Here is a 14,569-nt window from a genome sequence, read left to right on the forward strand (position 1 = left end):
TAATTAATAATAAATTATGGATTACAATTTGTAGTAATTAAATAAGCCAAACGTCGAAGCGAGTTCTGATTCCCAATAATTTTGAAGTCACCTTGTGAGGTTGCTACAACATTTTTGGTTTCCAGAATTCTGATTCCCAGCAATGAACAATCAACAAATTCAGCTTTGGAGACCAAGAGATCTTTGATTTCAACAAACAGCCACACACCTCCACCACATTAATACCAGTGAAATTATAAATTCTAGGGTTGCACTGGCTTATCACCCATCCAATTTATCTGTGCCGATTTCCCTAATTTTAGGAAATCGGTAATCGGGTGATTTTTACATGTGAAGCCAATCTTATCCACCATTTTTATCTACCTTGGCAAAGGTATTTAAATCAACTGCTACCTTCTGCTCTGCTGTGAGAGAGATTTGACTAGCAGACCGGCCCAGCAGATCATGTCTAAATGTTTTTAGTTAACAATAGTCACCCCACTGTTGGTAACTCATCAACTTTCTTCCTATATTTAGCAAGATTTCAGAAAAAAATATTTATATAGGCCAAAATCAAAATCGGCAGGTCAGGATTTTTAATGGATTTGTAATCAGGGATCAGCCAGAAATCTGCAATAAATTCATGAGAAAAATATCTTCTATAAACAATTTTTAATAACTCAATAAACACACAATATTTTTAATTGTTGCAGTGTATTATACACAAAGATACACTGCATATTAAAAAGTCTTACCTGTTCCAAAGCAGACTGAAAAGAAGTTGAAACAAGCAATGTTTCTAAGAGTGCTGAGCTGAGAACTGTGGTTTATAAAGCAGCAGCCCTGGAGATATAAGGATTCATACAGAACATTGTCTAAAGGTCAATTGAATGTAGTTACTTTGTTTCTTGTAACGGCTGGTAAAGTTTGAGGTTTTTATTTTGGTAGTGTTCTGTATAAAGTATCTACGCTAACAGAACAAACAGTTCTACCAGAACTGTTTGTTCCGGTAGAACTGTTTGTTCCGGTAGGACAAAAAGTTTTACCGGAACTGCAATGAAGGAATAGTTTAACATCACGTCAGAAAAACGCATAAAAAGCAACTTTAAATTTAGCTTCTTTCAATAAGGGAACAAGATAACAGCCGTTGAAATTTATTTAAGTATTTAATTCAGTAATTGTGTTGCGCTCATAAAGCAGACAGGAGTTCTTCTTTAGTTTCGGCTACTAGATTTGACCCACTCTGTGTGTATTTTTCTTGGAATTGTTCTCTGTGCAGCAGCTGGGCATTAGTGCATAGAAAAACTGTTAAGTAGTTTCTTCTTCTAGTTACAAATTTACAACCAACGCTGCTTCTGATACAAAAACAGTCACGTAGAACACAGCTCTAATTCTGTAAAACTTCTGCTCTTGAACAAAAATAACTAGGGATGATGTTTTAAACAATAAAATTAATAAAAACAAAATAAATTTATTAAATAAATGGATGAATGAGTGTAAATGAGTGTATGCAAATTTAAACCTGCAGTTTAAATTTGCATACTTTACTTCATTTGCTAACTAAATGTGATAACAAGCTTCGTGTGGCCTCAATACAAGAGGAGCATCAGTATACTGTCAGTCTGAAATCTGCAGGGAGCATTTTATTACACCTTCCAATTCCCTTGCCTGTGGGCCAGGGTGCAGAGCCAAAGAAATATGTGGCACAGCTTCATGTTGCATGCTAATCTAAGCTAAGTGATCCTAAGTCAGACACACTGCAGCAGCAACAGCCACGGGAGCCACATAAATGTCCTGAGAAAAACACGTCCAGTCTCTGCCTACTAAATGTGTTTCAAACGGCTCCTGGAACCATTCAGTCTGATTAGGTGCTAAAACAGGGTGGCATGGAAAAAGGTCAGAAGCCAGCCCATAAGATACAAGTGCTTGGATTCAAGGTTTCCAAAGTGAGAAGAAAAATAAAATCTTGGAGTGTTCAGTTGTGTCCGGCTGTCAGCCAGTCGCTCCACCAATTGCTTCAGCAGAAATTGTCCATGCGTATAAACAATGCATAATTATGTGCAAAAGTGTGGTGACAAGCAGAGTCCGTTGCACCCCTGAGAAAACAACCACTGATATGTTCGATCAGAAAGTTCATGTGAATGACAGTATTCATAGTGGAATAGGTATCTCCTGTATCCACAAAAATGGCAACAATTGTGGCTCACATACTATTTTATAGGTAATTTTATGTACTGTTACTGCTAAACCAAAATGTCCAGCATGGAGAAACAGGATGATCTTGAGCTACCTTGACACTTTTCTAAATCGTGGCAGGCCAGAAAGGAAAGATGATGTTTATTTAATCAGCGCCTCTTGTTTCTAACCATAAAACTGTAAGGAAACAATGATCAGGTTCATATGTCCCCTTGTTCTCCGCTTTGCTGCTACAGAAGGTCTTGACCATATAGTTTTGTGACACGTCCTGTAGTGTAACTACATCTTTGCCATTTCTAACAAAGCAAACCATGTGAAAATCGTGTAAATTTTGTTTTTATTTTAGTTGGACATAAAGCTATAGACAGTTGTTAGTGAACTACGTACCTCACTAAAGTTAATAGACTTTAATGTGCCACTTGTGCAAACTGGCATATTGAGATCTCTCCAGTTTCATGTAGAATTTGCATACATGACAGTTGGTAGTTGATAATTGAAAGTAAATTATTCTTTGATTGGTGATTAAAAGTTTAGTATTTTGTGAAATAAACATGGTTTCCATTTTACAGAAGTGAAATGGGCCCAAGTGATTTGAAGGTAACAAATGATGGTAATAGAGACACAGAGTCAATAACCAATGTTGTACATAATGTATTGATTAATGTATTGATTAAATAATTATTGAATGTTGATTACTTTGGTTGTAATAAAATGGAAAGTGGTTGTAAATGTATTAGATGTGATCATACGATGTACTGGGAGGCCTTGTAACCTTTGCATTATAAGTAACTAGGAATGCAGAAAAGGATAAGTTCCCAGAGGTTAAAAAAAGGAAATGAAAACTTGAAAAGCAAATCTGACTAGCCATCTAGTCCAGATGGACTAGCCATCATCTAGCCATCTAGCCATCATTCAACAATCATGATTGTTGATGATTCAACAATCATCAAGGGATGATTGCTGAATCATCCCTTGAATCAACAAGGGATGGTGAACGGTACCAGTGAAAGGTCACAAAGTATCTGGCCATACGAGTAAGGAGTCACAGTGTCTGCAATACACAACCATGGGATGAGAGAGTATAAAACCCTTGGAACGAGGAAGAAGCCGCTTATTCTCCACGCCAGATGTCGAGTTCAACAACAAATCCAGTTTGAAGATCTACAGAGGACCACACCCAAGACCAATGGGAAACCTAAGACTGCACCGCATCTAAGGAGAGAAGCAAACTGCCCTCATCCATGGCTCCAGATCTGACAGCTGTCCCTGTGACTCTTCCTGAACAGGAGCCCCATCTACCAGCTACAGACTTGGCTGATGGACAAAGACTTCACCACCTGAAGGTAAGCTGACGAAATCAGAAGGCAACATCAACATCCTTTATTCTCCATTCAGAATGAAAGTTTTTGCTGAGACAAAGCAAACCTTCCACCACAGACTGCAAGGTCACCCTTTGCAGGGATCTGCCTATCATCTGGTGTATGAGTGAACTGCTTCCCAAAGCCTCCCATAATAATAGTGACAATAGTTAGGGATAGAGAGTTGATTAGTATGCAATTTCTAAATGTATAATATTTGATTGTTAAAATTCTTACTGTTGCTTGACCCTGCTTAAAGTTTGCTAAACAAAGTATGAAAAATTCTAAGATAAGTTGTGGACAATCAAATTAATGTGGTTATCTATCAATTTTGAGTTTTTTTAATGATTGTAAAAAGTAATGGCACATGGTTCTAGAGATTAGAGGGTATTTTAGCCGTTACCTTATAGATTATTAAAAATAACACCCTTGGAGCTTATGTCTAGCTACTAAAATAAGTCTAACCCATTAACAAGCGTTCGTTGTTAAATAGAGAGCTACCATTAACAGGTGTGGTTTTGGGGGATATGCAGCTGTAAGGCGACTCAGCAGATTGCTCCACTAACTGAAAAAGGTTGTAACATCTGGAATGTAGGTAGTGAATTGGCTGGATGAGTCTCTCTCGACACCAACTTAAATAGATTGTTCCAGTAATTCTAGTCAGAGTAAGACTTGATAGGTTTAGGAACTTTCCAGACCCGTTAGATGGAGAGCTGCTCGGTAGTCAGTCCTGATTCGTAAGCGAACAGTGCGGGATTGGCTACTGCACAACAACACACTTTATAGTAACACAAATGAGTCATAATCCATAATTACTTCTCTACAACTAATTATACAAGATCTGTTGAAAATATAAAGTCAACAACTTGTAGCAATTTCAACAATTTTATTGTCATTAAAGGGAATACAATTTGCATACATTAAAGCATAGTTATTTCTTGTGATTAAATGTTACACAGAATCTTGAATTTTTTCATTGTATGATAAATACACATTTAGCTAGGTCTTTAACAAAGTTAAACGATTAAGTCTAAATTGTGAGTTTCTATCAGATTTAGTGAGTTAATGTTACATGATGAAATGAAATGCTTTCATTCCCAAAACTCATCAATCTCCTGTCACTTAGGAGATGGATGATAACGGCTGCACTTTTCTCCAGTCAGATACGGGTCACATTTCAGCGTGTATATAACATCAACTCTTCCATACTTTCCTTTGCACGTGAAAGTGTGAGTGCCCTGGCTCAGGTATTCCTCGCACTTTGCGAGAAGGTCGTCATTTTTATAGTCTTGATCCCAAATCTCAATTTTCAGAGCCAGGGTTGTGTCAACCTTCATGAGAAAATTTGAATGGAGGATCATTCAGATGCATATTTTCCAGTTCAATGTCAACTTTTTAATGTGATACAGAAAATAAAACTCTTTTCCATGCATCTCAAAAGTTGATAAATGCAGTGCGATCTTAGCCAAAATATTGTGACATCACAATGAAATAAAGTATCCTGTGAAAAAAGAAAAAGTTCAAGAGAATAACACGACTTAATGAAATAAAAAATGAAGGGTTTGTATTATTATATGTACAAGATTGTCTTGTATGTAATTGTATTTTAATTTGTTTGTAAAAAGTCCATAGTCCATATGTACTTTACCCGAACTTATAAAGCAAAAACACATGGGTTTTGGAGACTGTGTTTCAGATTTGGTTTGGTGTTGTTTATTATGAAGGACTCCAAGAGTGACGGAAACAATAAAAACAAATTCTATTGGAACAGCTGATTTATGTTTATTACATATAGCATGCCCCTCCCATCTGCACTCTTAAGCTGACGTGTCTGATCATTTTTTGTTTTATTTCATTCAAATTGTCCTTGCTCGTATTGAATAGGAAAGGCTGTTACTATTCTAGGTTTTAAATGTTTATATAATAATTAAACAAACTCTGCTGAGTGTGTGCAATCTTCTGTGTAGACGGGGAATTTGTTACAACACAACAGCACAAGATATGATAAACATCAGCTAGGCTGTCTGTTTACACAATATATGTGTTGGTTTCTGTTCAAATATTTTCAGATTTTTTTCTGTTTTTACTTTTATTTGTACTCGACCACACACAACTTGAAATGCGCCTGGTCTCTTTGAAAGTTGCTTCAAAGGGCCTCATGAAGGCATAAATCAAGTAAAACCAAATTCTTTTCATGCAGGTGCTGACCGAGTATCTCAAAACATGAAGAATGTTTTGCCTGCACAATATGCTGTTTGTCTGCATTACATATCATTTTATACTTTGATTAGTCTTATTTAATTTGACTGATTTCTTTCAAACAGATTTTTAAAAACAAGAAAAAAAAGCAATCAGTAGGACAGAGAAAAGAATTGCACAAAAAGTTTCTTCTTTGACATTGAAGGTTCATGTTGTATATTTGTTGTTTGGAAAGCCAAGTTTTTATGCTCATGATTGATTTGTAAAAGCAATAAGAGAGGGTCAGCACTTCCTGTCTCAACAACAGGTTAAGCAGAGCAGTGAGTGTGGGAGCCGCATGTCCACAGACACCCAGGTTGGTTCTGAGAACCGAAACAAGAACGAGTCGGGCCTAAAGGGAGGTGCTCTTTTCTTGTCATTGTGGCTGCTGGTTCATGCAAGCCACATGTTGAAGGACAGATTAGTTCATAATCAATAATTTAACATCATCTAGTTGCAATGGAAATTACAGCATATTTCTCCTATTAAATGATATTTCCATCTAATGTGCCATGTTTGGTAACAAATTGTTTGCCATTCATTGGTGGCACCAATGAACGGATCAGCTTTCTTTCAAGACTGATGCATAAAAACCCAATTCTCCTCACTTCTGGTAATTACATTTTTACTTTCGCAAAACTTAATGCTGGTGTTAACTCTAAGTTCTTCTGCATCAGCAGAGTAAATGGATCAGTTTATCTCTTGTTGAGGTTTTTTAGCTAATATGTGACGATAAAGTTTACTGACCTTTCCAAAATTAAAATCCTCGTTCCACTTTGGATTGTTGGATACAATCATGCGGGTGGTGCGCCTCGTGGTACCATAAAATACCTGGACATAGCTGTGAAGGAAAGAGGAGCCATATAAAAGGTGTGCTTGTCAGGTTCCATGAGGTCTTCGTTTTCAACCTTCACATCAACCCACCCTTCAGTCTCATCAGAAAGATCTCCTTTGAGATTGTAGCCTCGAAGAATGGTCACTACTAGAGTTCCCCTTGATGCTTGCAGAGGGCAGCAGTTAGAGGCCAAATTAGGAATTTTACCCTCACAGTGTGGTTCGGGGGGAGATTTCTTCACAGCATTGTCCTTCAAATACTGCTCAATAGCAGCTTTCACCGCTGCCTTTTGAACCTTGTTTGGCACGAGCTGATAGAGAGGTCGAAGGGAGTACGAAACAACATCTGGATGTTCTTTCAGGCTCTTTAGCCAGATCAGGTAGGATTTGGAATCATTTTGGTAAAGTGAAAACTCCCCCACCCAACCATTTCCTCCTGACATCTCTGTGTGGTGGTGGTGGAGACCAGAGGTGTAGTTAGTGGAGGAGTCCTGGTTTTGTAGGACATTACTGCAGGCTTTCACAGCGGTAGGGAGTTTCACCTTCCCCAAGCCAACAGCAACACCCATAGATAAACAGTTGTGGACCTTGATGAAAGAACAGTAAATAGATTTTTTTTTTTTAAATCTGCATCACACCAGACATTTGCATAAAGAGCCAAACACAAGCAGAGAAGAATACCTTCAAGTAGAAACCCCTAGAAATTAAAATGAACAAAACAAAACAAAACAAACAACAACAAAAAAAACCATGAAAAATGCTTAAAGTAGATTGTTGGAAGTGATGAACTTCATTTGGCAATAATATAAGTGCAGCCTAAGAAACATCAATGTAATTTTATATGTGACTGTACACAGTGCCACGTACTGGCCATTAGGTGTTAGAATCATGGAAGTACCATACATGGTTGTGTAAAAATCTGTTGTTTTGTGCATTTTGTTACCTCACTTGAGGTTAACCCGTTCAGGGAGGACAAACAGCTTCGTGAAGATGTCAGTCGTCTCATGCGCCCTCCAAGATTAACCTAAATAAGGTATGAAGTTCTTTAAAATGCTTCCTTGCAGATCAATGTCTGTAACTAAGTCAGAAAGTGTGCGCGTGTGAACGTTCTCACCAGTTTGAAGAAGTGTGTGCCATAGGTGTGTATGAACTCGTCGTAGTCATTCTTAGTGGAGGAGTCGTAGTGACTTGGAAGGATTTCTAAATGCTTTTTGAGCTCTAAGCTTAAGGAAGGTCGGATTGACATACGAAAACTAGACACCAAGACAAAAATTACACAATCATTTCAATAACCATGACCTGTCAGAACTCAATGAGAAAAGTTTAATTTCCATCCTACCCATAATGGCTGCAGGTGACACTGTGTATGCTGAAAGTGTAGCGATCCTCTTTGCTCCTTTCTAAAGCAAACTTGTAGGCTTTGGAGCGGGTTCCTTCCACATCTAACTTGCCAGACCCCGGATCTATTGGAACATCCAGGCCAACCTGATGAAATAAAGACAACACATGTAGTTTATAAGGTGTTAAACAAGAGGCCATATTTTTCTATCACTATTCTAATCACTTACTTCAGTTCTAACTGAATGCAAACTAAAAAGATAATAAAATTCTTGGAAGAGCACATATGAACTGAAATGAAATGGTGAAAGAAAGAAAATCAACCAGCATGGTTTCTATCAGGGTTGTGTTTTCAAAACTCAGGGCTGAATTGAAAATATTCGGAAATGTTCAACTTTGAGATGTTTCTTACCGACCAATCATTGTTGTCTTGGGATGAGTAAGCCTGAACAAGAGAGCTGTTGGCACATTTTAAAGGAAGAAATCATTATTAAACATCTATACATTTAATTAGGTAGTTAAACTTTCTAGTTTAGTGAAATTGTGGACTTAGCTATTGTTATTTTAATACTGTTGGAGATCTCTAGTTAAGGTTCGCTGATGCAGGAGATCCCAGAAGAGTCAGCGAGTTAAAATCAACCAAGGTTTATTAAACAGTACAAAATATATCTTGGAGTTCCACTTCAAGCACCAAACATGCATACAGAGTTACCCAAAGGCAATCCCAGTGAGATCTTTAGTCTCTTTGTCTTTGTCTCCTACTATATAGCCCCCACCCAATGACTGTCTCACTGTGCTCTGTGGCCTGACCCCCGCCCTGCTGAGAGCAGGCTCAGCCTTTGGTTTTAAGGCCAGTAGTCATACGAAGTTTTATTGAAGTTACAGAGGAAAGATGGCCGCTTTGAAGCAAACAGCTTTGATTGATCTGTAACCCCAGTTCCTGTCCCGGGACAAAGTTATAAAATTAACAACCATTTGGTTCATGTCCTCTTTACTCCACATTTTGGTTCCTGTCTCCTAGCTTGGTTAGGGCTTGCAGGATGTGGTTATCACTTCCCTATGCAAATCAAGCTAACAAAGGCCAGACTCACACTGGGGGAGAGAACCCAGAACAGAGCAAGGCCCTACTTGTAGTTTCCTTGTAACTCATAAAAGTTACAACGAAACTTGTAACTTTCTAACAGAACTTAATATGCTAAGTTCTGTTAGCGTATTAACCTTGAACTGTGAGATTCAACTTAATACTGGAATTTAAACCAAATGATCATTTCACAATATGCAAGAAAAAACGGCCTTCACCTACTTAAAGAACACACATTTCTGTATTGTTTTCACTCACCTTATCAAGTTAAAGTAGCTACTTATTTTACATTCGAATAATTAAAATTCTTGATTCAACTTGATTAGAACAAAAATTATAATTTGCTAATTTAATAAACATCACAATAAATTCTGCGCAAAGATTTTTAGCAAAGAGTTACAACTTATTAAAATGAACATTTGCCTTAATAACACACTAGAAGATAGTAGACACAGTTAAATGTGGCCCAAATGGTTTACAGTACACTAGGCTGCCCCCGTTCTGCAGAACATCATCAGTGCTCTACTACAGGCTTTGGTCTTCATGATGCTGTTTCTAACCATAACTGTGAACTTAGCTGAGAATAAAGGTGAATTTTATTTATTTTTTTAAAGAATTATAAATTTATTTTGGGTGACCTAAGAAGTCAACTGGTTGCACTTGAATATATTAATAAGTATCAGAATATCAATATAAATGCACACCACATTTTTCATATCTTGCTTCCACTTCAGAATTATCCACTGTGTGTTGGTTTACCCACATAAAGGTCCAATAAACAGACACTGCTGATTGGAACATGTAATTGTAATATTAAAAAAATATCCTGTAATTGTTAATTTAATTATGTGACTCAATGTTTACAGTGTTCACAATCCGGTCTAAATACTCTACCTAGCAGAGGTGTGATGACTACTGAAGATGTCAGCACTGCATCGACTGATGGCACGCCAGTCCACAACAGAAGATGGAAGCTTAAAATGAAGAAAAGTTGGCATTAATGTTAATCCCTCAACTCAGATGTGCAGCTGTTTATTTATGCATCTTTCATTACTTTTTGGAGGACATCGTCTTGAAGAGGGTTGGGACAGAGAACACAGGTTTTGTTGGGGCTCAGGTAAGTCCTCATATCCATCACATAAGCTCCTTTTCTCTGTAGTCTGACTATATCAAAACCTTCCCCCACCAGGTTGTGGCCTGGTACAAAAGGAGCAGCATCACACTCTGTTTGGGTCCCAGTCCGACAGGACAGAACAGAGGAGTGAACTAGGAGGACGCTTAGGAGGAGAAGAGCTGAAGTTGAATCGGGGAGCATCGCTGTAGACAGAAGCAAAAAGATAGAGAAAAAAGGAATTAAACTGTTTTTGTACATAGTGCATGGCATTTTCCTTATTTGTATGACTTATTTATACAACATCATATATGAAAGATACATAAGGTAAAAATGTACATAAAAGTTGAAATGTATGAATTAAATGCAGTTATTTCAATAAATATTCAAATGTATTTAATACATGGGAAAGTAATATCCACAGTCTATTTAGCTATTAAGTCTGAATTCTATTCAATTCAATATTATAGTCCTGTGTTAGCAGCATATCCTGAATTTATTTTAATTTATGCTATACATAAGATTCTTAAACTGAATGGCACTGTAAACAGATATGACATTTAAATAAGTGTTTCAGTAAGTTTAGGGTTTCCCCCAGTGTATTATAAGACTGGCACCCGCCATGCTTTACTAGCCAGGCTAAGCATTGCTTGTTTATGGGTTTAGGGAAACATATATATTTTTTAAATTGCTTAATTCTTTTTTCTTTTCTTTTTTGTTTTAAAGCCAGATTGCAAGCGTCTCTGTTGAGCTGAGCGTTTCACTGGCGGAGCAGATTCATTTCTAAAATACAGGAATTTTTATACGTTAAGCGTTTAAAGCCAGAGAGCGGACCATTCACCCAGCTGGCGCCTCTGCACGTTGCCTCATGCGCTGACGCTGCTTGATAAAGATTACCTCAGCGTGGATCGCGCATTAGTGGTTAACTGACCAGTGCTAACCTCCTCATTCAAGTTCAGCCTGGTGAGGAGCTTCCGCTTATTATTATTATTATTTTTCCGGTTACAAGATGCAACAAACCATACCAAACGCTTTGCCCACTTAGTCAGCCAGAGTTAATGTGAGCAGTCGTGAGGATATCTGAAAATCTTGTCCCACTAACTCCAGCAACCAAAACGTTTTCTGTATGAGGCCTTGAGCAGAATTTGAGTTAGGGGCCCCTTTTGTTGATAAAAATATCAGCACCTCTAACAGCTTCTGTGTTAGATTTAATGAAAACTGGGAGAGGGGGAGTAGTTTAGTTGGTCAACCTAAAAACAATCAGTTATAATTGCAGTTTACTAATTTGTAACGCAAAGATTAAACTCAGAGCATCAGATTGTTGCTGTGGTAACAAAACAATCCAACTATGAATATTGTTCTTTGAACTTGTAACAAAATAAACTTGCCAGCTCCTTAAAGTCTTACACTTAAATGTTGAACAATTTAAAAGATTTTAATTTACGTATGCTGAAATCATTAAATCAAATTTAGCAGCATTGATAATCTTAATAATAACACAAATGTTACATGTATGTGTCTGTGGTCTGTGCTAAAATATTAGCATTTATGGGGCCCCTGAGTCCCGGGGGGCCTTATGGAGCTGCTGACTTAATTTGTATCAAACAGAAGTGCATATGATTGATATTCATTTTAATTGTATTTTTTTTTATTTGTTGTTTTTCAGACCAGTTGTGGGCTAGATGTTTTCCTGTAACATATAATTAATTACCCAGTAATAGTTTTACATTTCCTTAACAGTGGTGGACCACTGGAGGACTGCCTTGGTGTCCCCACCACCGAGCTTAGCAAGTTTTCTGGGGGAAAGCTGAAGCTAATATCAGATTTTTGAGTTAGAGTGTATTTGTTCATGGGAGCAGCAGTTAATGATGGTTGAAACATTAGTAAAAAGTTCTAGATAACACAAAAAGGTCTGGCCAGTAGATATTTGTGGAACAAAACAATGATGTTCATTCATTAATCTGATTATATTCCCCTTTTCTTATTCAATATAGTCCTTTTTTATCTTATCAGTAGTTAGGTTACATGCCTGCAGTTAAAGAAATAAGTTATTCACAGAATAATTCAGCTGTAAAGTTGGGCTATTTAGTTAATAAATTCTCAGACTCGGTTAAAAATCAGCATGTCAGTGATCATTCCTTGTGTAAAAAGTTTCTTCATTCCCTCGTTAGAGACTGAGCTTGGCTTTATTAAATAATATTAAATTATAGATTACAATTTGTAGTAATTAAATAAGACAAACACTGATGTGAGTTCTGATTCTCAACAATTTTGATGTAACCTTGTGAGGGGATCAGCCATAAACCTGCAGTTGGTGCAACCCTAATCAATTCATAAGAAAATTATCTTCTACAAACATGTCCCTGTAAATCAATAAACAATATATATATATATATATATATATATATATATATATTTTTTTTTTTTTTTTTTTTTTTTTGCTGCAGTGCATTCTATTCAAAGATGCTCTTTTTCCCAGTTAACTTGATTTCCCTTTTGCATATTAAAAAGTCTTACCTGTTCCAAAGCAGACCGAAAAGAAGTTGAAACAAGCAATGTTTCTAAGTGTGCTAAGCTGAAAACTGTGGTTTATAAAGCAGCAGCCCTGGAGAGATAAGGATTCATACAGAACATTGTCTAAAGGTCAATTGAATGTAGTTACTTTGTTTCTTGTAACTGCAGGTAATGTTTCAGGTTTTTATTTTGGCAGTGTTCTGTATAAAGTACCTACGCTACCAGAACAAACAGTTCTACTGGAACTGTTTGTTCTAGTAGAACATGCAGTTCTACCAGAAATGCAATAATGGAAAAGTTTAACAGCAAAACAGAAAAATGCATAAAAAGCAACTTAAATTTATCTTCAGTCAATGGAGAAACAAGGTAACGGCGATTGAAATTCATTTAAGTATTTTAATTCAGTAATTGTGTTGCACTCATAAAACAGACAGGTGTTCTTCTTTAGTTTCAGCAACTAGATTTGACCCACTCTGTGTGTATTTTTCTTGGAATTGTTCTCTGTGCAGCAGCCGGGCATTAGTGCACAGAAAAACTGTTACATAGTTTCTTCTTCTAGTTACAACTTTACAACTGACGCTGCTTCCGGTACAAAAACAGTCACAGCTCTAATTCTGTAAAATTTTTACGCCTGAACAAAAATAACTACACATAATGTTTCAAACAATAAAATTAATAAGACGAATAAAATGTAGTAAATAAATGGATAAAACAGTATTTTATCCATAACTTTAAAACTTTTTAATAATTTAAATAAAATACTTCTAGGGTGCAACACATTACCCACAAAGAAAAAGAAAGGTTGCCTAACAACATTTTACGATTTTTAGCAATACAGAACAACAATATCCACAAGAACTAGGATTAAAGGTAATTTAACAGGCAAGTATTTTAACAAATATTACAATATTGCAGAGTTTGTGTCATCTTCATTAACTGTTGTCATCTTGCTTCTTATCTCCCATACTGCATTTGTGTCTTACAGAACTGTCTACAGTCCATTAGTACTAAAGGGCGAATAGTCCATAGAAATATTGATGGGCCCCATAAAATCTTCACCAAAGACAAGGAAATTACCCAATTTACCCAGATTTGTCACACATTTCAATAACATACCATAAAGTTTCTGACTGGAACAACTTGTTTGAACTAACTTTTATTCTCATATAATTACTCTCTATGGTGTTTATTTGTGTCTCACTTCCACAGGAAATTACATGGTAATAGCAGGTTGCAATGTAACACTCGTTTGCTTCCTGTTCCATGTAGTGGTTTTACGATGAATACTGGGCTGCTTGACTGCTTCTGGGTTTTGACAACAAAGGTTATATCTTCTCAGTAACTACGAAGCTTTCCAGGTCCTCTTGTTGGTGTTAGGTTTCTCACCAAAACTTGATCACCTGGACTGAGGGTGCAACTCCATGTGCGACAAATACAGTTTCTCTGTCCACTTTTTGCACTTTTTTTTCATGTTTTCCATCACAATTGCATATGGTTCCTGCAATGATTCTCTCCACTTCAGCATAGCCAGTTTACGTTTAGTTTACTTATGTTTTTCTCCTAGGAAAGATCAGGACAACAGGCAGGGTTGGTTCACAACCAAAAAGAAGGAAAAAAGGAGAAAATCCAGTTGCTTCATGAACAGTGAAATTATAAACATGAACCACTTTGTTTAAATGTTCCTTCCATCTTGAATTTTGTGTCTCCTTGAGTGTTCGCAACATTCCAAACAGAGTTCTGTTGAAACATTCTGCAGGGTTTGCTTGAGGACGATAAGCTGAGGTGTGAGATGAGTGGATGCCACTTAAACTTTGGAGCTTCTTGAAGAGGCTGTTTTCAAATTCCCTTCCCTCATCGTGGTGTTTCCTGGATAGAAATCGGTGCAATGCAACACTCCTGCTGTGTTGCACTGTGGCCAGT

At 36.9% G+C, this 14,569-nt stretch overlaps 1 protein-coding gene across 1 annotated transcript; it reads right to left on the minus strand.

Annotated features, from left to right (window-relative positions):
- Nucleotides 1-4,651: 4,651 nt before the first annotated feature.
- Nucleotides 4,652-10,339, minus strand: LOC106905770 (perforin-1-like). Its single transcript, XM_014970758.2, has 9 exons — nt 10,079-10,339; nt 9,919-9,998; nt 8,356-8,401; nt 7,945-8,090; nt 7,720-7,858; nt 7,549-7,629; nt 6,696-7,192; nt 6,519-6,612; nt 4,652-4,864 (listed from the first exon to the last, which is right to left on the minus strand). The coding sequence occupies exons 1-9, from the start codon at nt 10,337-10,339 to the stop codon at nt 4,652-4,654; spliced, it is 1,557 nt and encodes a 518-aa protein (XP_014826244.2).
- Nucleotides 10,340-14,569: the final 4,230 nt, after the last annotated feature.

Source organism: Poecilia mexicana, unplaced genomic scaffold (assembly GCF_051168715.1).
Source record: "Poecilia mexicana isolate PSO_F unplaced genomic scaffold, ASM5116871v1 scaffold_1, whole genome shotgun sequence".
NCBI classification, from domain to species: Eukaryota; Metazoa; Chordata; class Actinopteri; order Cyprinodontiformes; family Poeciliidae; genus Poecilia; species Poecilia mexicana.

Excerpts from the sequence above, each read along its gene's own strand:
- LOC106905770 (XM_014970758.2), bottom strand. The coding sequence starts at position 10,339 with ATGCTCCCCGATTCAACTTCAGCTCTTCTCCTCCTAAGCGTCCTCCTA. Across the intron at positions 9,999-10,078 it reads AAGACGATGTCCTCCAAAAA|CTTCCATCTTCTGTTGTGGA; the intron begins GTAATGAAAGAT and ends CTTCATTTTAAG. Across the intron at positions 8,091-8,355 it reads AAGACAACAATGATTGGTCG|GTTGGCCTGGATGTTCCAAT; the intron begins GTAAGAAACATC and ends TTATTTCATCAG.